General features: G+C 37.7%; 2 protein-coding genes across 5 annotated transcripts in view; one reads left to right on the top strand and one right to left on the bottom strand.

The window, feature by feature from the left end:
• Nucleotides 1-518: 518 nt before the first annotated feature.
• Nucleotides 519-2,571, top strand: LOC310718264 (serine protease inhibitor A3L-like). The gene is made up of 4 exons (XM_083527020.1): nt 519-1,170; nt 1,251-1,518; nt 1,796-1,940; nt 2,265-2,571. Exons 1-4 carry the CDS (start codon nt 555-557, stop codon nt 2,472-2,474), a joined length of 1,239 nt encoding a protein of 412 aa, XP_083383146.1. The 5' UTR covers nt 519-554; the 3' UTR covers nt 2,475-2,571.
• A 2,583-nt stretch (nt 2,572-5,154) lies between these two features.
• npdc1b (neural proliferation, differentiation and control, 1b) overlaps nt 5,155-23,858 on the bottom strand; it is a 28,172-nt gene continuing 9,468 nt past the window's right edge. For 2 of the 4 annotated variants that reach the window (XM_083527034.1, XM_083527035.1), the window contains exons 3-10: nt 17,920-18,066; nt 13,528-13,620; nt 12,968-13,228; nt 11,321-11,387; nt 11,076-11,160; nt 10,909-10,985; nt 8,296-8,395; nt 5,155-8,017 (exon numbers count right to left, since the gene is read on the bottom strand). In XM_083527034.1, coding sequence (XP_083383160.1) covers nt 7,934-8,017; nt 8,296-8,395; nt 10,909-10,985; nt 11,076-11,160; nt 11,321-11,387; nt 12,968-13,228; nt 13,528-13,620; nt 17,920-18,066 — 914 coding nt within the window. In that variant the 3' untranslated portion in view covers nt 5,155-7,933. The remainder of the gene's footprint in view (nt 8,018-8,295; nt 8,396-10,908; nt 10,986-11,075; nt 11,161-11,320; nt 11,388-12,967; nt 13,229-13,527; nt 13,621-17,919; nt 18,067-23,858) is intronic. The other 2 variants (XM_083527036.1, XM_083527037.1) reach the window with 1 other exon arrangement.

The following is a 23,858-nucleotide window of genomic DNA, read 5'->3' as shown; positions in this document are numbered from 1 at the left end:
ATTCTTCTTTTAAAGACAAAGTTCTGGACTCAGAACGTTATTCCAATCATTCACTGTCCGATTGTGATTGTGTTTTTTTCCATGTACGTAGTCTGTTGCATATAAACCAAAAGATCACGTATAATGTGACTTGAATTTGCCATTTAAAAAATATTAGCTATACTTTCATTATTGATTACACTTTTAACAAATGCCATCTGTCAAATAAACACTATGGTTAGGAATGTTCTGTGTTTTAAAGAAATTATAAAATTGGGTGTTAAAATGATTAAGATCAATAAAACAATCATATGGTAATCCAAATCGTAACCAGGTTAAGCACATTTCACTCAAAACAGACTACAGTATTCTCTGGCTATTCGGAAATAAAATTCTACCTGTCATTTATATGAACAACATGAATGAAGTTGTCTGTGAATTTGAAGACTCCTGCCATAGAAAATCCTCCCTAAAAACACTAGGAAGCTCAATTGCTTTATTTCTAATGTATCCTAATATTTAATTTCCTATGTTTTATTAATATTTTTAATTTTTTTCATTTTCTTCGAAGCGTCATGGAACGCAGTGTCTCCTTTTTGTGGTGTTGCGTTTCCTTGGCGCTAATTTATACCAGTGCACACGGAAATCCAGAAGTACATGCGGACTCTGATGACAATGAAAACAAAATACAAGCCCTGAACAATATGAACAATGACTTTGCTTTCCAACTCTACAAAAGTGTTGTGTCTGGTGCTCAGTCCCAGAACGTTTTCTTCTCTCCCCTGAGCGTGTCCATAGCACTAGCGGCACTGTCATTAGGAGCAGGAGGTGAGACTCATCAACAGCTTCTCAGTGGCCTAGGATTCAACAGCTCGGTCCTCACTGATGAGGAAATGCACCAAGCTTTCCTAGATCTTCTTCAAAACCTCAATCAAAGGAAAGAAGTAGATCTGAGTGTGGGCACTGCTGTCTATGTCCATGAAAACTTCAAACCTAATCCAGAATTTCTAGAGAAACTGAAGCGTTTCTATCTGTCTGATGGCTTCTCTGTTGACTTCACGAAGAGCACTGAGACCTCTAATCAGATAAATGAATACGTCAGTGGAAAGACGCATGGCAAAATTAGCAAGTTTATTGAAAACCTGGATCCAAATACTATCATGTATCTGCTCAGCTATGTATATTTTAAAGGTAAGCTGATTTGTGTTTATGGACTTTCCATGGGCTTTGCTTATGTTTTCAATAACCATAGAGCATTTTTTTTTTTTAAGGCAAATGGTCTGTCCCATTTAACCCCAAAAGGACTATAGAGAGACAGTTTCATGTGGATAAAGAGACGACCGTCCCAGTTCAAATGATGTTTGTGAAAGATACGTTTTTCAGCTACCGTGATCATGAATTGTCTGCCAGAGTCCTTCGTTTGGATTACAAGGATACATTCTCCATGATTCTGGCTTTGCCTGATGAAAATGTTACCCAATTGGAAGAGGCTGTGCATCCACACCATATAGCCAAGTGGCAAAAATGGATGACTGAAAGGTAATTCTGATTTTGTAGCATTTTACCGTACTCATTTAGTCAAACATCTTATAATTTATTAAATACATTTTGTGAAAAACTATTTAAAATTAAAGCTATAATGGATTTTACAAACATTTCCTTACATTTTGTCTGTATACGTAACATCTACGCTTCTATGCTAGCTTGGTTTATTGATTTTAACAATCTAAAGAAGCCAATTAATGAGACAAATGATTATTTATCTAACCTTGCAAAATACAGAATTCATTTATTAACTACATTTCACTTTCCTTAGTGATATAAACGTCTACCTCCCTAAACTGTCCCTCAAAACTAAATATACTCTGAACAAGATTCTGCCTGAAATGGGATTTAGGGATATGTTCACACCAAAAGCTGACTTCTCTGGGATTTCGGATGAAAAGCTGCTAGTTTCTGAGGTAAGATAAAAAAATAGTGCTTGTGTTGGATTTTCACGTTACAAGAAAGTCAACATGATGGTAGGTAGTTTGGTGCGTCACTAACAATTTAAAACTATTGCATGAAATGTAGAAAGAATAGACTCACTACACCACATGCAGAGAGATTATATAATGATATGAGATAGATAGATAGATAGATAGATAGATAGATAGATAGATAGATAGATAGATAGATAGATAGATAGATAGATAGATAGATAGATAGATAGATAGATAGATAGATAGATAGATAGATAGATAGATAGATATGCAATTAACTGTCAATTTGTCCTTTTTCATCAGGCTGTACATAAAGCCACTCTAGATGTGGATGAAACCGGAACCGAAGCAACAGCAGTGACTGGAATTGGCATCATGCTCTTTTCTGCCAGATTTCCCAATGAACTGAAATTTGATCGGCCATTTATGATCTTTATTGTTGACCAAAAAACAAACAATGTCCTCTTTATGGGGAAAATTGTAAATCCAACAATTTCTGAGGTCGATCAATAAAGAAATAAATATCTCTTCCTTAGGTTTTCATAAAAAAATATACATGAACACAAACATTTGTTGACAATTGGTTTAATAAAATCTCTATTGCAACTAAGATTTTGTGCATTGTAATGTACAGTAATAATATGTATTGCAGTAATGTAATGTGATATTACAGTAATTTAATATGTGATAACCAGGCATTTACATAATCATGCTGTGTTACAACAATAAAATAGTAAAGTGCATTGACACACTTCATAATATGTACCATAGATGTTGCAGGTATGTTATAAGATTCAAGAAAACGTTTAATTAAACAGAAAATCGAATGAAAGGCTGAAGTGCAGAATGGCGTTATCGTAATTGTTGATCCGTATTGGGGTAAAGACTAGCTGTTGAATGTATATACACTGATCAAGCATAACGTTATAACACTGATTAACTCTTCATCATGGGTAAGATATTTTAGACAGCAAGTGAACATTTAGTCCTAAAAATTGATGCGTTAGAAGCAGGAAAAATGGGCGAGCGTATGAATTTGAGCGAGTTTGACAAATTGTGACGTCTAGATGATTGTCAGAGCATCTCCAAAACTGCAGCTCTTGTGGGCTGTTCCTGGTCTGCAGTGGTCAGTGTCTATCAAAGGTGGCCCATGGAAGGAACAGTGGTGAACCGTCTACAGGGTCACGGGCAGCCGAGGCTCACTGATGCGCGTGGGGAGTGATGGCTGGTCCATGTGGTCCGATCCAACAGATGAGCAACTGGAGCTCAAACTGCTGAAGAAGTTAATACTAATTCTGATAGCAAGGTGCCAGAATACACAGTTTGTTGTGCATAGGGCTGAGTAGCCACAGACAATATTAGGCAGGTGGTCATAATGTTATGCCATAATGTAAATGTTGTTATTGTTTTGGGGAACACTAGCCAGGAGAGAGTCGTTTTCTTAACTCCCTAAGATCAAGCAACACAAGTAAGGAGACACAAAAGCCAGTAGCAGGTCATTTACCACTATAACCAGCGCTGTGCCTGTACTATAATGAGCCTGAATCCTGACTGAAACATTTCATTAATGTTGTTCCTATGCAGATATGAGCATAATTGCTATGCTTTAACTTTTTCTAGGATCTTAGAGATAAAGGGGAGGTTTGATATTTTCCTATAGTTGGAGAGCTGAAAGGGGTTGAGGTCAGTCTGTTTAATTAGGGGTCTGATAACTGCCAGCTTGAATAATGTTGGTACATGTCCAGTGGCAATGGAAGAATTTTTAAATGCATTCAATCTAAAAATTTAAATGTTTAAATGAGTTGATCAGTGCAGAAAATAAATCATAAATCATGTCATCACTTGCACTCACCTGTGGTAGTAAGCACAATGCTCCACGACGAAAAAAAAAGCTTTTAATGGCCTTAACAGCAGATTCATTGTAAAGAAATTTAGCAAAAATAAAACAAATGGTTAAAGTATTTATGGGGTAGATTTTCATTTAGATTTTATTACCCTTATGAGTTCCTTTTAGACAAAAGGAAGGGTCAGTGTTTAAATCAAGTCAAGTCAAGTCAAGTTTATTTGTATAGCGCTTTTCACAACAGACATTGTCTCAAAGCAGCTTTACACAAATCAACAGTGAAGGTGAATGGTGTGAATTTGTCCCTGATGAGCAGCCGTGGCGACTGTGATAAGGAAAAACTCCCTTAGATGTTATGAGGAAGAAACCTTGAGAGGAACCAGACTCAAAAGGGAAACCCATCCTCATTTGTGTGACATCAAGAGTTTGATCATAAATCTTTCAACAATACAGAACACTGGAGAGTGAGAACTAACATGATTACTGGAGTATTAGATTATAAGTGATGTTCTTTCTACAGTCTTATACAGTCTTTATGGTTAAAAAAATACTCCAGGAGTTCCACTTCAGGAGGTCCAGTGTCAAAACTCCACACATATAGTGGGATCCAGTTGGCACTGGTACGTCCCTAGATGGTTCGGGATGTTTGCGAGTTCGGCATCTACTTCTTCAAAGGTCTATAATCTTCATGAGGTGGGACGTGACTGGAGCTGGAGCAACCTCAGGATGGCTCGGGATGGGGAGAGAAAGAGAAGCAGTGGAGAGGAATTAGCGTAGCTGCTGTTCATGATATTAACAGCACAAGTTGATAATGTGCATGTGGATGTTGATGGTGTTATCAATATTAATAAATAGCGACTTTAGAGTGAAAGAGATAAAGAGTGATTGAATTTGTATGAATTCAATAAATTGGTGCCTCATCTTTAAACAAATGGTTTTGCCGTAATGTGTTTGAAATGTCACTTACTCAAAATTGAGGTTTAATGGTTTAATATTTCCTGGCTCTACGCAGGAAGGCGGGAGGCTGCTCTTTTTCACCAGCAGATGGCAGTATGTTCACACTTTTTTTTTTCAATCATTACATCAGTTTATTATTTATGTAAAGCTGCACGAGTGTATATTGGTCAATGTAAAGCTTCAGTAGTGACTCTTTTTTTTTTTCTAAATGCACGATCTTGTATTCCTAGTAAACGTGGTTGTGGAACACTAAAAAGAATCATTTCTATCAACTTAATAAAAGCGAACCATTATTTTTTCAACACATCAGAATAATGATTGCACACATCTGTGTGAATATGTGTTCCAGGCACCAACATGTAGCAGAAAAAATGAACAATATGGCAATATGAGTTTGATATAATATAAATATTTATTTATTTCTCTTTATTTAATATCCTATCTTTACATGCATGATAAACAATTTCATTAGGTGGAAAAAAAAAGAGTTGTAATATTTAAGACCGACATACACAGTGAACACGTGTATGGGTAGGAATTTATGTAACGCAGGGCAGGCTGTTTTTTTTTTCCATGTCTGGGGCTATTCTGTATTTTTTATTTAAAGTGGAAAATCACTGAGAACATTGTGAAAGGGCTTCTACAGAGACCTAAAGATGACATGTTTAAAAAGGGTACTTTAAATGAAGGGCAGATCACTTCACCTTCCTTCATCTGCAGGATTAAAAACAAAAGTCAGCATACTGAAGCGTGAAGCCAGTTTGAGAGAAATCCACTCCAAGACCGTCATGGGGCTTATTTTACAAGTAGAGACAGGAAGGAGATAACGGATTAATGAAGGTCTTGCTACTGTTGGCAGTTTTCCTGAGAACCAGCAGCAAAGAACGAATACTTCAACCGAGCACACCGTCAAATCCCCAGGCGCGACGCGAGAACTACTGCAGAGATGACAGGGGGATTGTACAAATACAGCAAACTGAGCAGGCAGGCCTTAAGTCTTCTCTATACGCAGCTGCAGTTATATACAACAGAGCACAATCACAGACCGTAAGGACGAGCAGCGTTCGGCTCGCATTCAATGCACGATTGCCAATTTTCACAGTTGCTGTGCCAGGTTTCTCGAATTTGTTTGGACCACAACTCAAATGGTACATATCCGCAGACCACGTGAGTCTGCTCAGGGTCATGAAGCAGTGCTGAAAATGCATACAGACTCCCCTTTATCATTCCATAGCTTTGGCTCATGCATAGTAAGACCAATACAGACTATACAAAGGCTACATTATATCATTTAGGCGTATTCATACAGTATGTGCACAATTATGAAAATAGTAAAACCACAAATAGAGTTTTAGAAAATACCACTTACATTCTACTTTGGTAGAAAGGAACCTCATGAGCTCTAGAAATCATATAGGGTGGCTTTTTCGGTACATCAAATCACTTGTAGTGTGAGTGAACAGCCAGGTTGTATTCAACGATCTAGCTTTTCGAGATCCAATGTAATGTTTGATATGTTTTAAGCATTAAGTCCACAAGTTCAGTTCCTATCGCACACTGTATTCACAATATCATACAAACAAACAGGCAGATCCGAAGGCTGTGCAGTGACCTGATATTGGACCTGAGCCCTGGGATCATATGCATGAAGAATCTCCAGTCCTGATCAGGTTCATTTCTAATGTATTTTCTGTGCTTCCTCCAAGACTGCGATTTTCATGTTGTGTCAAAGGGATGTGTAGGCCATTTGTAGGGAAGCTTTAACTGTTATCTTCCACATACCTATGATTGCTTAGTGTTTCTGTGATTGACAGATCGGATAGAAAGAGATCACAGCCAGGTTTGCTCCCAATTCGAATTTGAACTCATGATCCCTCAGTGCTTTTCTGTTCCACCACACAGGAACCCATTATTGTTTTTACTTGTAGTTTAACATTTACATTTGGAGGACACATTTTGTTTAAAGCAACTTGAAACCAACAATCTGTTCAGTATTCCAGAGCCATGACAATTAAGTGGTGATTATTTAAATTATCCACATAATTGGAATATTTCTTATCATTTATTTATCTAGAGTACATGCTTTATTCTGGTTAGAGTAGTGGTGGATCTAAATTTGGTGCAAATACATCCTGAATGGGAAATCAGGAAATTGTAGTGCATCAAACATACACATTCACACATACGTGTAATTTATTGTAGCAAAACCGCCAACTGGGTTGGGACGGTTGGGAGAAAATCACAAGGTAAACATTTGAACCAGAGCTCAGGATTGAATCAGGGACCATGCCGTTTCAATGCTACTTACTCCTTCACTAAGCTGCCCAAATGTTTTTTTGCATAACTGATGAGAAACTAGAGAAAATTAAGATATGAGCCCAGCGCTTGTTCCAATACCTCCACATAGTTGTTGGAGAACACAGATAAATCATGAACGTGCAAAAATCGGACACTAGGACCAAATGATTTTGCTATGTAAGTAAAAGCGAGAAAAAAAAGAGCGAGAGAGAAAGAGAGAAAGCAGTGTAAAAAAACAGAACCTGACATGCACCCCATGTTTTATACTGTCGCGTGCATATACTGTGAGGGCAATGGTGACTTCTGAAAGTGGAGAGTTTCATCAAGGCTTTGTATAGCAGACAATTGTGTGCAAATTTCTTTAAATTTGAGATGCATCATTATGATTGGAAATAAAAGGAAAAAAAAAAATATTTAAATAAATAAATAAAACAACCACAAATCGTTGTCAGCGTATCGTTCCTCCAAAAAGGTAGCTTGCGAGTATTGGATGAAATGCTCAATCCATGCAGTAGTGTAGAATGTACACGTGTGTACAGGACCGTAGCTGTTTCTGTATGTTTTAAAGGCAAATCTTTTGTTTAGGCAGATATGTTAACTGGCTTCCAGTTTCTACACACACAACTTAACAGTCAATCAATGGACAATGGATGTAGAGGAAGGTTTGAAAATGAAAAGCGACTAGGAACACCCTCATTGACTACGTGACGTCGGATCCACACAGTCCGAATCCAATTCTCTTTATTTTTTTCCCTCCTTCCATTTCCTAGCTGCCTTCCATTTCCTCATGGCATCTTGGCGTGGGATCGCAGATGGGATTTGACATTGGTGCAAGATTGTGGATGTGGTTTCAACGTGATCGTGCAGTCCATTTTCAGTTGTAGCTTTTTTGGAGGTCAAGATGAAGATGAAGAGTGGAGTCATCAAACAGCGGGTTTTTCACCTCCATCTCACCAGTCTAGAGAGAGAGAGAGAGAGAGAGAGAGAGAGAGAGAGAGAGAGAGAGAGAGAGAGAGAGAGAGAGAGAGAGAGAGAGAGAGAGAGAGAGAGAGAGAGAGGGAGGTGAGATTTAAACACCAAACATCACAAAATCAACCCTGATTAACACTGGATGTATTCATGTAGGTGGTACATAATACCCTTGATTCTGACCTGCAGGGAAGTGCCCTGTGTCAGAACACCCTGAGTGAGAGATATCTTTACTCACACACACTCACACACAGAACTCCTGCTTACCGGGGCGAGTCCAGGGCATTCGTACACAGTAAAATCCCCATCTTCATTCTCCTCATCCGAGGTAGCTGCAGATTCAGGGATCTTAGATTCATCTCTTTGTCTGAATACAAAGAACAATAATGATTAACGATGGACACCAAACTGTTATTCTATATTTCCTATATATATTATTCTTTTTTTAGGCGCTAAGATTTAAAAGTGTCAACAGTGAATGTGCAACTCTCAGATTTTGGGTGTTTGGCTGCTGAAGAAGCTGCTTGCTTCCTGTTTTTCCCCACAGTTTTTTGTTTCGTAATGTTAGAGTAAAACCTGTGATAGTTTGAGCCTTGTCTCTGTACATTTGGCAACTTAAAGGCAAGGATTTAATATTGTTAGTAGTTCTGCCCGATTGATTGTATTGCGATGTCGGCTTGTGCGATTATATGACGGTAAAAACGTTGCGATTCAATGAAATAAATAACTGCACGTGTGGACACACACTTTCACAGTTTTGCAGATTTTCCGTGCAAAACAAAAAAAAACCACCAGATAGTCTCTGTTTGAAGGTGAAGGTGGATGCCGAGCAGCCCGACACTGAACTGTACAAGATTTGCTAAATTAAAGATGTTACCTCACTTGGCAATATGACAAATCTGTAACAAATGTTTTCTGTTTCTGGGTTGGAAGAAAGAGACGACATTCTATGGTTCAACAGATGGTTTACTTTTAATTCACTTTTGCTCCGCCGCTTTAATTTTCCTCGTACTCACACCGGGACACACACACACACACTCGCGGTAACGCGGAATCCTACTGTCACCCCCCTATAGCTCTTCCCTCCCACCACAAATCATACAAATCATTAGCAATCATCTATAAAAAAAAGTTTCAATACATTTAATATTAATGATTGCAAAATTTCCTGTATTTAAGTATGTAAAAATATAATACTGTATCTTAAACTTCAGCAGAAAAACAGTTCAATCATTGAAATGTGCAGCAGCAGGGCATTCCCTGTTCGTTTGGGCAAAATGTTTCAAATATCGTATTTTTGTGATTTTTATATTATTATTTCATTTCATTTCGCTGTACCTAAAAGAAAAATAATGTTTACTCATGATACCATTTATTACATTGCAATCGCAATTTCGAACTCAATAACATGAGATTTTTCCCAAATCGTGCAGCCCTAATTGTAAGCATGTTGTTGCATATTGAGATGAATCACTGCAAAAATAAAAACGCTTTCATTAACGCTCACTGAGTAAAGTGTGTGCATATAGAGCTGTGTGTCTTCAGGTGTGTGTAAGAGAATTGTGTGTTTTTTCTGTAACTTGATCCCACACTCTCTTGCCTTGCATCGAGAGCACAATGTTTTTGGTCGTTGTCCTTGATGGTGCCGAGTGTTTATTTCTATGTAAGATTGTCTGGCAGAACCATAGACTATACTCCTATAATCCAATCAGGATTGGATTAGTATCCAGTATTGGTGCAGTAGTAATGTACAGTCTGTACCCTATTTGTTTGTCATCACTTTTAGAAGTATCTAAAATCTTTGAAAAATTATTACATTTCATTATTATTATTATTTAATTCGTATTTAATTAGGGCTGTGAAAAGTAACGCATTAATAACATGTTAACGCAAAAACATTTTAAAGCCAAGATTTTTATTAACGGGCAATTGATGCAGCGCACATTTCAGTTTGAGCATTTTTATAAAAACACATATATATAAATAAATATATAAGAGGAGAAATTAAAACCTTCAACGCAACACACATTTATTCCATTCTTTACTCATAAAAAAAAAAAATAAATAAAATAATCCAACATCCTTCAAATCCTTCATGTTAAGTTTGGTTTCACTAATAATAAACATACATTTGCATACATTTCCATATTTGTTAATGCCTATGTTGATTAGAGTATTAAAAAGTTCATTTAGAGTATTATTAAACTTCATTTAAGGTATTTATTAAGTTGCGATTAATCACAATTTAAAATTTTAATCGGTTGACAGTCGTATATTTAAGTCTTATAATCTTTAAGAGTTTACTATATGGAATAACAGAGAGTCTGCAGTCCTAAAAACTTTGCCTCCTTAATGTAGTTAACTTCCATGTAATATCCCAACAAATCTGACAACAAAGCCAGCAAAGGAAGTGAGGCTAAATTCTCTATAGTATTCTGATTCTGATTTTAAAAGAGAGAAAACGAGATGCCTTAGGGGTAGGACTAATGTTTCACCATTGTTATAATGTAAAGAGGACAGAAAATAACATTTTATGGATGTTGTGTTCTATAAATCATTAAATAGAGCAGTATGTAGTTCATTAATGATTAATGATCCATGTTTGGACCAGCTATTATAGGAAAATAATAAACCCTAACAGTGTAACAGGCACCTGCTTTACATTACACCACCTCTATTCATATAACAGCATGACCAATAGAAATAACTTGTTATTCCTCGTGTATTTATCCATATATGGGAACAGTGAAGGATTCGTCAAGCACAGAATAGAATAGAAGAAGCCAAAAATACCATTATGGATATGATTAGATGAATATGATTCAGAATAAAATGAAATATGAGGTAGTGCAGCTGGGCTGGTGATGTAGATCTACTCACTTGAGTGACAACATCTGCTGTTTCTGGTGCTGATAATGGTACATCTGAGCACTCTGAGCCAGGTTTTTATCTCCAGACTAAAACAGAAATGACAGTATGAAAACAACAAACGTTCAAAATTTGCCTAACGTGCATATGCGTGTGTATGTGATTTCTGTTCAACTCACAGCTGCGCTGTCGTAAGAGTGGGGGCTCATTACCCCGAAGGCTGGGTAGTCCACTTTCTGTGCCAGACGAGTTCCTTTCTGCATCCTGTCACAGGAAACACAACGTGAGCAGCTCATTCAGTTAGACTTGTTCAATTAGGGCTCCAACTGATCTAATCAGTGACACTTGGCTCCAAAAACAAACAATGGTTTTCTTGGTTTTCAAATTTGTTCTTGAAAACTGCGAGTCAGGACTGAGGTCTTACCTCACCCAGCACACTCCAAACAAGACCAAAGCCACTGACGCCACCATAAGACACACTCCTGCTGTAACTGAGGGAAACAAAAAGCACAAGAGAAAGAGAAAGAGAAAGAGAGAAAGAGAAAGAGAGAAAGAGAGAGAGAGAGAGAGAGAGAGAGAGAGAGAAAGAGAGAGAGAGAGAGAGAGAGAGAGAGAGAGAGAGAGAGAGAGAGAGAGAGAGAGAGAGAGAAAGAGAGAGAGAGAGAGGGAATAGACAGAAATAGCCAACTGGTTAATTATATGCAAAGACATCCATATATAACAATTAGCAAATGATTAATGACAGAATATCATTGCATATATATGACGGTACAAAATAATGTATGAAGGTCTGTATGTGATTCATTAAATTATAATACAGTATACAATCAGTGTAACCCACTAGGTCCCACCTACTAATTTACGTTTCATACTGTATGTGAATGACAGCCAACTTTAACTTCACATACTCAATACACAGACGTAATACTACATTTTGAAGACTACAGTTTTCCAAGAGCCTATTAAAGATATAGAAATACAAATATTCTTATTAGAAGCCCCACAAATCTGGAAAGAACTTAAAAATGAAATGCGCATGAAAGAATAGTTAAATCTATCTAAAGCATGCAACATGCATTATATCAGCTGAAGCAAATGTATTATAAATGCACAGTATGTCACAAAAGTTTTTTTCTTCTCAACAGACAATAATATAAGAACTTGGATATATTTTAGAGTAGTCAATATGCAGCTTGTACAGCAGTACAGATTTACTGTCCTCTGAAAATAACTCAACATACAGCCATTATTGTCAAATTGCTAGCAACAAAAGTGACTACACCCTAAGTCAACATGTTAAAACTGTGTCCCAAGTGTCAATTTGTGTGTGAGTACCACTGTTATTTACAGTAGCACTGCCTTAATCCTCCTGGATATGGAATTCATGACATCATGGAGCTGCTGGATGTTAGACACATGGAGCTTCTCCGCCTTCCACTTGACAATGCGCCACAGGTGCTCAATAGGGTTCACTCCATCATCTTCATCTTGGCGGCGTGTTTGGGGTCGTTATTATGTTATAAATCTGCCGTTCGGCCCAGTTTCTGAAGGGAGAGCACTATGTTCTGCTTCAGAATGTCACAGTACATGTTGCAATCCATGTTTCCCTCAATGAACCGTAGCTCCCCAGTACCAGCAGCACTTATGCAGCCCCAGACCATAATGCTACCACCACCATGCTGGCGGTCAGTATAAGAGAATTGTACTTAAAGTTCCAGATTTTAACTGCTTTAATACAAGATACACACATTTGTATAGTCCAGTCAAGCAGACAAAAACAGGAACATGATGAGTAGGACATGTGGTTTTGCATGGTTAAGCAACATACAGCTTAGGGTGTATTTACTTTTGTTTCCAGCTTTTTGATGTTAATGGCTGTATATTTCGTTATTTTTAGAGGACAGTAAATCTATACTGCTATACAAGCTGCACACTGACTACTCTATAATATATCAGTTTCGTTTCTACAGTATTGTCGCTTGAAAAGATATGCTAAAATGGTTGTTGAAATGTAAGGGGTGTACTCACAGCATCGCACCACCACAGAAAAGAGTTAACAAATAAGGCATACCGATATTAAAATGGTCCTCAGATGGGTAGGGCACAATGAGTGGGGCGCTCTGCATGGCAGATATCAGAGGATTGATAGTGTTGGGACTGAAGCTGGTGGCACTGGAGGTGGTAGCAGTGGAGCTGGTGGTAGTAGACAATGTGGTCAGAGTGTGTGTTACAGGGTGCCTCGCTGCATTGTAGCTGGAAGAGGATTCCACTCTGTTGTGACCCCTTGGCCATGAGGAGTCATCTTTGATTTGAGAGACAGGCTGAGACGGTGCTAGAGGGCAATACAAAAATGTTATGGCAAATTAAAATAACTGATACAAATATAATCAAATCAAACTAGTTTTTAAACTCCAGTGTCTGTCAGTGTTATATTTTGTTACACTGGTGGGAACACTTGTACTGAACATGCTGAGAACGTGTGTTCTTGTACATGCAAATACCAGCCATATAAAGCCAGTGTACGAGTGAAAAAGTGTACGACTGGAGGAGTTTGCAAACTGTTGAAGCATTTTCACCAATAAATAATAAAAAGACAATAAATAACGGTTTGAAAATAATGCAATGTCTTACATGTATGTTTCATCTCAGATTCTCTGTGTTTGGTTATGATTGAAGAGAGGAAGTCGATCTCTTCATCTAGCTCGGGACGCAAATCCGCTTCTTCTGTACATCAGAAATAAAGGTTTTTTTTTTTTTTTTAAGCATAAATATTCACCATATTTTTCAATATTATATGTAATTTCCACTTTACAATCCTACCTACACATATACATTTATCTTTTATTTTGACACATCCTAAGTATCAGGATTGTATGCCGATATTGGTTATTTAGAACAAAAATGTATATGTTTAGAAATCACAGGATACTGATTTAAATATTATCATAGATTTTTAACAAACTACAATTTAAAAAATGTAATGGGGACAAAGCTGGTCATGTGTATAAGTCGTGAGGGCACTGATGTGAGGTAAATTGTATATATATATATATATATATATGAGCTGAAGTGCATTACTTCTATTAAAACAATAAAATATAACTAGATTTACAATGTAAAGAGCTTTGAGATCAAAAGGTGATAAATGAAAATGCTGCAAATTGTGCGTGGGCGTGTTTGTGCGAATGAGTGAGAGTTTGTGTGTGTGTGTGTGTGTGTGGGGGGGGGGGGTCGCTGATATATGCTCAGTGTGTGGGGGGGGATAAGAGTTGGGTATTGAGGGTGGAGCCTCATCAAAGTCATAAATGAAAACCATCACCATGGCAACTGATGGACAGGGGGAATAAATATACACATACTGAAACGGCTGACAGTCGCAGTTTTGACTGGAACGTACATTTAAATATATTCAGACTATTACCTACTACCACTTCTTTATCATTATCTAATACATTTTCTCCCATTTCATATTTATAGTTCCCAGTTTTTACGAGCAGCCGATCACGTTTGCATTTCACTGCGAGTTGTATTCTGTATGTAACTGGGTTTGTGACTAATAAAATCTTTAAGTTTCATGGATACATTTTCATGTCCTATCAAGGCAAAGCAAATTAGTGTTGATCTCAATATTTGGATGTAGTTCAACTCTGCTAAATGTACAGGATTGTTGCACTTTAACAAGCCTGCACAAATCAACATTAACAAAAATTGTTGCACATCCAGGTTATTTTTTTGTTTGTTTTTCATTGATTCATAGTTGCCTCTTGGATTTGTATTCTAGTAACCACCAGCATTTCTGTCTTCTCTTGTTAAACAGCCTGAAAGAAACCCTGCTCACTACTGGTTTTCTCAGACAGGAAACTCGCTGACTGAGCTGTCCTGTATGTAGTAATAGTATTTGTATGTTTGTTGTTGTTTGTCTTAATGCACAAACTAGCTAACTGGCTCTTCGTACTTCATTACAATTATGTTAGTGACTACTAAGCCAAGCCAATTATGTCCCTGGGCAAACAAAACCCGGAGACACCGGGCAGCACATTAGAGCTTTTACTTGCGGTGTGCTAGCTAATAGATTTACTGTAGGATTTGCCTGCCACAGTGTAGGAGCATGCTATGTTTTAGTTTTGCTCGTGTGTAGATTTGCTCAACTGTGATGAAACACAAATATAAGTTATAAAAGGACATACTTAAAATATCAGCAGGTTACATGATAATTAAATTTTTATTATCATTATAATTATACTTATAATAATTAATTATAATAGTTCATAATTACAAACAATTCGAAAAAATACTTTATTTAATTGCAATTTCAAGGTTCTGTCTTCATTCTTTTCACAATCTTTATTGACTCATTTATTAACTTATTTCCCAATTATGTTTAATGACTGTATTTTTTTAAAATGGTTTGGAATGAGGAAGCTTTGTATAGATCAATCACAAGGGAGCAGTACTGAACTGGTGAATTAATCCCACGAAATTCCCAAGAACTTCTCTCTTGGCTGTTAGCAAGAATGAAAGTGTAGTGAGAAGTTAGCATGGAAAACTGGAGCGCCATTTGACATGAAAACGTTGAATTTCTTCCTCAGCATTCTCACAAACATGCGCTGTTGCACACCTGAGCATTGTAATTAAACTCACAATGTCTTTCGCAAAAGCGTGGAACTCCGGCTGTCAGGGCGATTGATGTGCCAGAACGATAAGAGGATGTTTCATGCCGTTAATCCTAACGCGATTTTAAAGTGAGAGTATTTTCACTGAAAGCACAAGAAGGAGAGAATAATAGACGGGCTGATCGGTGGAAATGGACGGATTGCTGAATCTTTACTGCAGCAGGGTTTATTAGCTCTGCCTGCTTACATCGTATCGATCACAATATGGTCACGATCATTCCTGCTACAATTCACAAGGACAGCCCAAACTTCTTTTCCAACCGATATAAAGAAGCTTGATTATAGTAGAGAGCTGTGTTTTATTTATTTACTTCCTCTAGTAGTTTGTTTTCTATTTACAGACCTATGAGGAAAGAGAGCTAGGGTTTACTACCAGCCAGTGTTTGATGAAAGTAATTTCCTTTCGAATCGCTCAGCACTGCAGCACCGAGCCGTGTTTGATTTATTCCTCCTCTCTCTCTCCCCCTCACGTCTCCTGTTGCATCGTGAATGCTGCGTGGGTGAGAGAGAAGTAGGAAGCGATGCAAGGCGAGGCGAGGCAAGGGCGAGGAAGACTTGAGAAAGCAAGGAAAAATGTTGAACACGCTGCTATGTTGGAACGCTGATGACGACTGGGCGGTCTTGACTAAAGTGGGATTCAATGCCGATTCTCTACTCGAAATACAGAGAGCAAATAACTGACCGCATTGCCCGCACCCCCCATCCCCCACAACCATCATCTCCTGTCTGACTCAAACGATCGTCATTGTACTCTCTCCAAAATCCCGGATACACAGCTAAATTACTCCTAATACCACCGTGTACTTCAGACATGCAAACACACAGACTGTTCATGACATTAAATCGGTGTTAGTGAGACATCCCAATTTTACCTAAAGTGGAGGCTCGGATGTCTACGCAGCTGCTTCTCTCAATACAGCTTTTAAGCCACAGGAAAAAATGAGTCAGAGCTAAAAGCATGTGGTAACAAGCATGACAGTGACCACTGGACATGACTGAGTCGTGGCTCATCAGGAAGATGATGGTAACCAAGAAGATGATGATGGTGATGACAAACTCATGCATATTTATTACAGGGAAAAAGTCTGTAAAAGTTGGAATTGATAAATTACAAACACATATCAACATTCCTATTATATGCATATTATTAGGAGACTGTTGACTTCTTGATTCTGACTGGTAACAGCAGCTACACTATATGGATATTGGGACAACTGACTTTCACAATTAAAGTCAGAAATGTATACAGGTGAAGATATGGTTTACATGCTATTGAATATTATCCTATTGAATACCTTTTGGACCAATTGGAACACTGAATGCACCCTAATCCTCCTTTTCCTACATCCAACCTGATCCAGCATGGCAATGCCCTTGTACACCAAAGTAAACTGCATGAACATATGGACTATATAGGTTGGAGTGGAAGATCATGAGCAGGCTGCTATAGAGCTCTGACCTCATCCCTAATGAACACTTTTTCGATGAATTGGAACGCTGCCTGCACCCCAATCCTTCTTACCCTACATCAGCCCCTGACTTTACTAATGCCCTTCTGGCTGAGTGAGCACAAATCTTCAAAATCACACTCCAAAATATAGTGGAACATCTTCCCAGTAGAGTGGAGATTATTATACCAGCAAAAAAAGACTAAATGTGGTGATGTGTTATCATGTGAATAACAACAGCAACTGTTGAACGATTTGCATGGCAACATGTTATAGTAAAAGATTTACTATAGTAAATAGTATAGTAAGTATTTTTTTAAAGTCTGAATTGTAATCATTAAAATGGTGATGTTTCTGTTAGAAACATTTATTGAGCAGTTTTTGAAAAGAGTCTCTAGCGCCAACAATTATTTGCAAACAAACTGCATTATAATTAAGTAGAAATAAAGAAAAGATTTATAGCTGCTAAACCATAAGTAAGTTATGTGGATGTTCTACATGTTCAGTATTGAATGAAAGTTCATTTTGAAAATTTGATGTGCTAAATGTATTTTGGAAAAGAAGCAACTTCCGAGTGAATGACTGAAACATCTGGCTGTGTGGTTGCTTAGGATTTTTTCATTACTTATGTCATCTGAATGTACTTCAGGATTATGACATTTATGCTTTTATTAACCTTTGGACAGATGGTCCTTTAAGATAGTCAATAGCCCTAAATGTGTACATTGTTAGCCTCTTCTTTTTAGACACGCCCCCTCCATCAGCATTCTGGATACAAATATGGCTTTGACATGTCTAGCTGTAGTAATAGTTGCAGTCGTAGTTGTAGTAGTGCACTTTTTCCAGGGAGTTATTCCTGTATGAGTAAAAAACATTCATAAAGTGCTTCCACAGTTACTCACTGATGTGATTCCGTCTCCTGACCACACACTTCCCTTTCTTGTTCTCGATGAGCGGAGCCAGACAGGGGCCGCACTGGGACGAGCCAGGCTGGCAAAAATTACGTCCTTCACGTGCACAGTCCAGGCTGCGGGGACACTGGCCCACTACTGAGACACACAGACACAAACACAAACAGATCCATATAAGTACAGCTTTAGCTGTCAGTCATTGTAGCAAAAAAACAATGGACCAAACTGCTTAGTACTTTAAGTGGGCGAAGATTATATGGTCTATTTATTACGCAATAAAAGGAGACAAGGAAAATCAATTAGCATTATTGAGTAGCTGTAAGTTTACTACATTTGCTCTGTGACGCAACAGTGTTCGCAGCTTCCTCGAACGTACATCATTCTTGTAAATCAGGGGGCAAATAAACAATGACTGTACACTGCTATGCCTGTAAATGACCAAGTCACTATGATCAATAAATACAGAAAGTACCAAGGGAACCAATGCATGATGCAGCACACGAGCGCACACACAAACAGACATTTACATCAGAACAAGCACGTATAATGCAGAGCAGCTGTTACGTTAAGGAAAGTTCTCATTGTAAATTCAACACAATTCAGGAACAGACGGAAACCCGAACACAAGCCAGCTGTGCGCTGTGTAGCGCATCAATAATTAAAGTTGTTTCCACTAACTGTTTAGAACATATGCTCTTTAAATTGTTTGTTTGATTTTGTTCATAATGCAGGCCAGGTTTTACTATGTTTAAAGCTAAAGTTTGATCCTGAGCTCGTGTTTACTACATGAGCAGCATAAGTTTCTTTTGGGTTTTCCATTTTCCTTCTACCTCCCAAAAAACCTGACAGTTGTTGGAACGATGGCTCTAATTTACATTTAGGTAATTTCAGCTTTATGTATGTGTGTCTATAAAGCCCTGAGAGACTGGTGTTCTATCCAGAGTGTATATAGTCGCAGAATCCGAACCAGGATTAAGCAGTTGAAGAAGAATTAAAGAAGGTGCAAAGCCAATATAAATTATTTTTCTATTTATTTAAGTTACACTGTTGTATTTAATGAATATACAGTGAGGAAAATAAGTATTTGAACACCCTGCTATTTTACAAGTTCTCCCACTTAGAAATTATGGAGGGGTCTGAAATTGTCATTGTAGGTGCATGTCCACTGTGAGAGACTTAATCTAAAAAAAAAAATCTTTAAACTATTTATTTGTATGATACAGCTGCAAATGACCCTCAAAGACCTGTTAGTCTGCCTTTAAAATGTCCACCTCCACTACATTTATTATCCTAAATTAGATGCACCTGTTTGAGGTCGTTAGCTGCATAAAGACACCTGTCCACCCCATACAATCAGTAAGAATCCAACTACTAACATGGCCAAGACCAAAGAGCTGTCCAAAGACACTAGAGACAAAATTGTACACCTCCACAAGGCTGAAAAGGGCTACGAGGAAATTGCCAAGCAGCTTGGTGAAAAAAGGTCCACTGTTGGAGCAATCATTAGAAAATGGAAGAAGCGAAACATGACTGTCAATCTCCCTCGGACTAGCCAGTAAACAGTAGTAACATTTTCCACCAAGAAACATCTTTCTGAAGGACACTGAAGGCGCACTGAGTAATCTTGCGATCAAAGCAGCGATCTGTGACAGCGGTCACGGTGATGTCACCTCGCCACCATGTACCGTGTGTGAACAGGTGGGAGTGCAGATAACACAGCAGGCCAGTGCGAATAAACACCCTCTGATGAAATATCATGTCTCAAAAACAGAAACACAGGACTAGAGTCTGCACGCTGGGAAAGTGGGAGGGAGAGATCTGCCTGCAACCAGCTGGCGTGTGATCTCCGAGCCACGAGCGGAGTGTTTTTCTTACACTTCATCCCTGAGCAAAACATCTTACCAAGATGCTGCACGGTGTGTGGAGGAGTGTGTGAAAGTTGAACATGCAGTAAAAACTGCTGCTCGTAAGCAGAGCGAGGCGCATAATTAGCATTAGCCGAGCTATCGATATTAACCCTTGACTTGCACCTGTGAATGGCTTTCACCTCCATTGCCTTGGCTGCAGTTGCCATAACGACTACCATGGCAACTGAGAGAGCGTGACATCATCAGGTGTGAGTCACCAGGGTAGTGAGGGTGCAGATGTTTTTGGGACAGACTGGTATTAAACAGAGAAGAAAAGACCAAATTTCTGAGCCTCCGTCTAAACAAAAAACACAACATATGGCTGTATTTTGTTTATTTTAGTAGGTTTTTACCCAAAACAATCAGTTCTGATTATAATGGCGTGAATAATGTCATTACTTTTGCTTATAATAAAATATTAATGCAATATAAACATTATTGTAAAGGCCTATTCAGGGCCAGGCAGTTTATCTTTGTGGCACCTGCACACAATACATTACAATAATATAAAAAAATATTAGAGCCATTTACAGAACAACAAACACCCAATTTCCAATGAAACGGCATGCTACATTCAAATGAATTATCTGTATAAAAAAATAAAAATAAATAAAATGTACTTGAATGTAGTATTAATGTATGTACTCTGTAAGTAATAAAACAAAAAAACAAAAACAACATAATTTATGGCAGCTAGCCCATACCCAAAAGATAATTATTTTCTTATAATTATTATTAATTTCTGTATTTATTTTTTATACCACATCCTGATGTGTTTTGCTGCTCTTATACATGCGATTTGCTAACAATAACTGTGAATGCATTAGTGAATGGCACATTTAATTAACACTTAGTTATTTCCTGTTAACATTTACAGCAGGTGAATACATTCATTCCCTCACTGTTCCCCTTTAATGAGGTCAAATATCTCAATAAAATGTAGTGGTTTTGTTGCAGAGAAACCAAAGCACCCAAAGTTCCCATGAAAACCTTAATATATAACATGGTGGCGCTACCAAGATCTGGTAACAGAGACGTGAAAGTCTCCTCACAGAAATCTTTACCATGTCGTATTTTTCTCTGGTTTTATTTGTAGCTTATTTGTAGCTGTATTCTGAATTCAAATTTGTGTACAGTTAGAGCTGATGTTACAGAAACAAAATAATGCATGAATCTATGAATCAAACATAACAGAGAATTTAACAATGCTAGGTTTGGGAAAAAAAAAAACCAAACAATGGCCATCATGCAAACAGAATTCTGAGGTTCTCACTAACACCTAAAAAAAAAGGATCTAATACTGCTCAGGTCAACCCAATCTGTGTAGCCATTTTGGTTTGATCAGACATCATTGCACATGAAAGTGTGTACAGTGGTACCTCGGGTTACGTATTTAATTCGCTCTGGAACACCATTCACACCATGAATTTCCATTCGCACCGCGTTCCGAACGACCCCAAATATGCATATAAAAATCAAAATACAACCAATATGAACTAATATTATTTAGTATTTAGCGTTTAATAATGGGTCCTTAACATCTAAAAGAGAAAAACAGTATCTTAACTTGGTACTTTACCTCTGAGAAGAGCGAATGCTGGCATGATGGAGAGGAGGAGGAGAATTATTGTTTGGAATTAGAATCTCCACTACGATATAATAGTGTATACGATACTGTTCAATAATGACTACTGTACTGTAGTATTAACGAAACAAAGACACAACGATAAACATCGCTAAGACGGTGCTATCACAATTAATTTAAAACCCTGACTAAACTTTCTGTGGCGGGAAATCGTGTGGGTTGCGTGACGGAAGAACCAACGTCCCCTCAAAACTTCGGCCACGAGTTTCGAATGATTCGTATCCTTAATTTTTATTCGTAAACCGATACAAATATTTTTGCCAAATGACGTTTCGTATTCTGAATTATACGTATTTGAGGACGTTCATATACCGAGGTTCTGCTGTACTCATGATCAGATCCTCAGCTTCCAGGCACATGATGTGATCTGACAACTGAAACGTAAAACCATATTCCCTATCAAATATGCATTTCCAGGCATAACATGCATTCTTCATCATCCTTACAAAAACAACATATGAGCTCCCTGTGTAGTATTGTAGCTGCTGGAGATAATTTTGACTTTAAAAAGTTTCACAAGCTAAATACCAATATTTATACTCACACTAGCCGGCTGAACTCGTTCTTGTTTTTCAAATCTTACTTGTATATTTACAATGGGGGGAAAAAAAGATATTTTCCACAATATCCAAGTGTCAATTATTTACCTCAGGTACTCTGGCATTATCAATTCCTTTGAGCTTGTGAGCGGAGGATACTTGACTTCATCATTGCTAAGTGAAGCTGAAGTACATGCACAGAACTGTTGACAGAGACTTAGCAACGAAAGAGTTTAGCTAATCAAGGAATATAAATTCCTAGTCAGAATTTTGTCACAACGAGTGATTAGAGGTAGAAATAAACACGAAAATTTCATATTTCAACATTCCTATATATATTTTTTGCATCCTTTTACTGACGTTAGCTATCTGAGTATAAACTTGTAGTTAGAATAAGTATTTGTGTTTTACATACAAAGACTGCAGGTGTAGGCATGGTTATACAGCCAACGGGAGCCATAGCTGCTTTAATGCTGATTCAGCAACTCTTTTACATAACCTGTAATGCAAAAACAAGGGCTCTAACGTAACTTTCCAATTGACAGAGCAGGTCAAACGATTGAAGGTGACAGTCTCAAAGCCAAACACTCAGTTATGCACATGCAGCCACCCACACACATATTAAATCCAGAAAAGGCCAGTTGAGCCAGAGACTGCCTGGCTGAGGTTCAGCTGAAACTCAAGGTGACCTAGCCTTGATAGTCACAGCATGCACATTATCCGAGTCAGAGCCATGGGCCATTTGTAGGATGCACGATTTCTTAAGCAGGCTCATAGTCAGTGATGCTAGAATGAAAATGCTAATCTTACATCAAAGACAAGGTATTTTGTGTAAAATAATGCTGGAAAATACTGGCAGGGTCGCTATGTATACAAGTCCAAATTGTCATTATATAATAATTCAAGATTTTTATATGTCATTAACATAGTTATATGTAGAATACATATAACATACATACTTGCAGTGAAATTAACATTTTTATAACTTTTTTTCAAGATGTAAGTACATACTGTCACATAATTTAACCCCCACATTGGTACACAGACTTGGCTGTTTGACTGCCAGTTACCAGCTGGCCAAGACATTCTACCAATTTGACCACTTCAAATTATGCTTTGTTCTGACCAAAACTGTAATGATTTTATATTTACATTTACATTTGCGGCATTTAGCAGACGCCCTTGTCCAGAGCAACGTACAACAGTGCTTTGAGTCTCTATCAATGAATAAATCTACACTGGCACGCTAGATTACAAACTTAAGAGAAATCAGCCTACAACTCTGTTGAGAGGGTTTTTTTTTTTTTTTAAAAAACAAACCTGGAATTACCACCTGGAAACCTGGAATTATATCCTGTTATATATTGACATTTGTAGATTATTCACAAATGCTTTTATTCATATACTCGCCTACCTACCATCAAAGCCACGTGTGCTTTTTAAACATCCAATTCCAAATGTATTCCTCTTATGGCTGTTATAATACAGCTTCCACTCTTCTGGGATGGTTTTTCACTACATTTTTGAGTTAGCTGAGGATTTGTCCATTCAGCCAACAAAGAATTAGTGAAGTTTCCACAGAATATAGCATTATAGTTATCCTGTGCCTAATGTTGTACCACTATCTTGTAATCGCAAAAAAATGTATTAACCTGGCTTTACAGGAGCAAAGGGGGGGGTTTCTGTTTTCATGAGTCAGTTTTTCTTTACTTTGACCACCTACTTACTCTAATCCATCCACAGGGGGGCCTGCACTTATTTCCTCAAGCGACAAGTCCCCTAATTAAACCTTTGGTGATCGTAAAGGAAAGGAAAAGGAATGCTTTCTTCTACAGCTAC

The sequence above is a fragment of the Silurus aristotelis genome (genome assembly GCF_946808225.1).
Source record: "Silurus aristotelis genome assembly, chromosome: 23".
Taxonomy (NCBI): Eukaryota; Metazoa; Chordata; class Actinopteri; order Siluriformes; family Siluridae; genus Silurus; species Silurus aristotelis.
Note: the sequence above shows the minus strand (reverse complement) of the source record. Positions and strands in the feature narration are given on the sequence as shown.

What these genes read in the sequence shown, in the direction of transcription:
- LOC310718264 (XM_083527020.1), top strand. Translation starts at nt 555, where the DNA reads ATGGAACGCAGTGTCTCCTTTTTGTGGTGTTGCGTTTCCTTGGCGCTA. An exon ending in CAGCTATGTATATTTTAAAG is followed by an intron (nt 1,171 to 1,250) that starts GTAAGCTGATTT and finishes TTTTTTTTTAAG; the next exon opens with GCAAATGGTCTGTCCCATTT. An exon ending in AAAAGCTGCTAGTTTCTGAG is followed by an intron (nt 1,941 to 2,264) that starts GTAAGATAAAAA and finishes CTTTTTCATCAG; the next exon opens with GCTGTACATAAAGCCACTCT.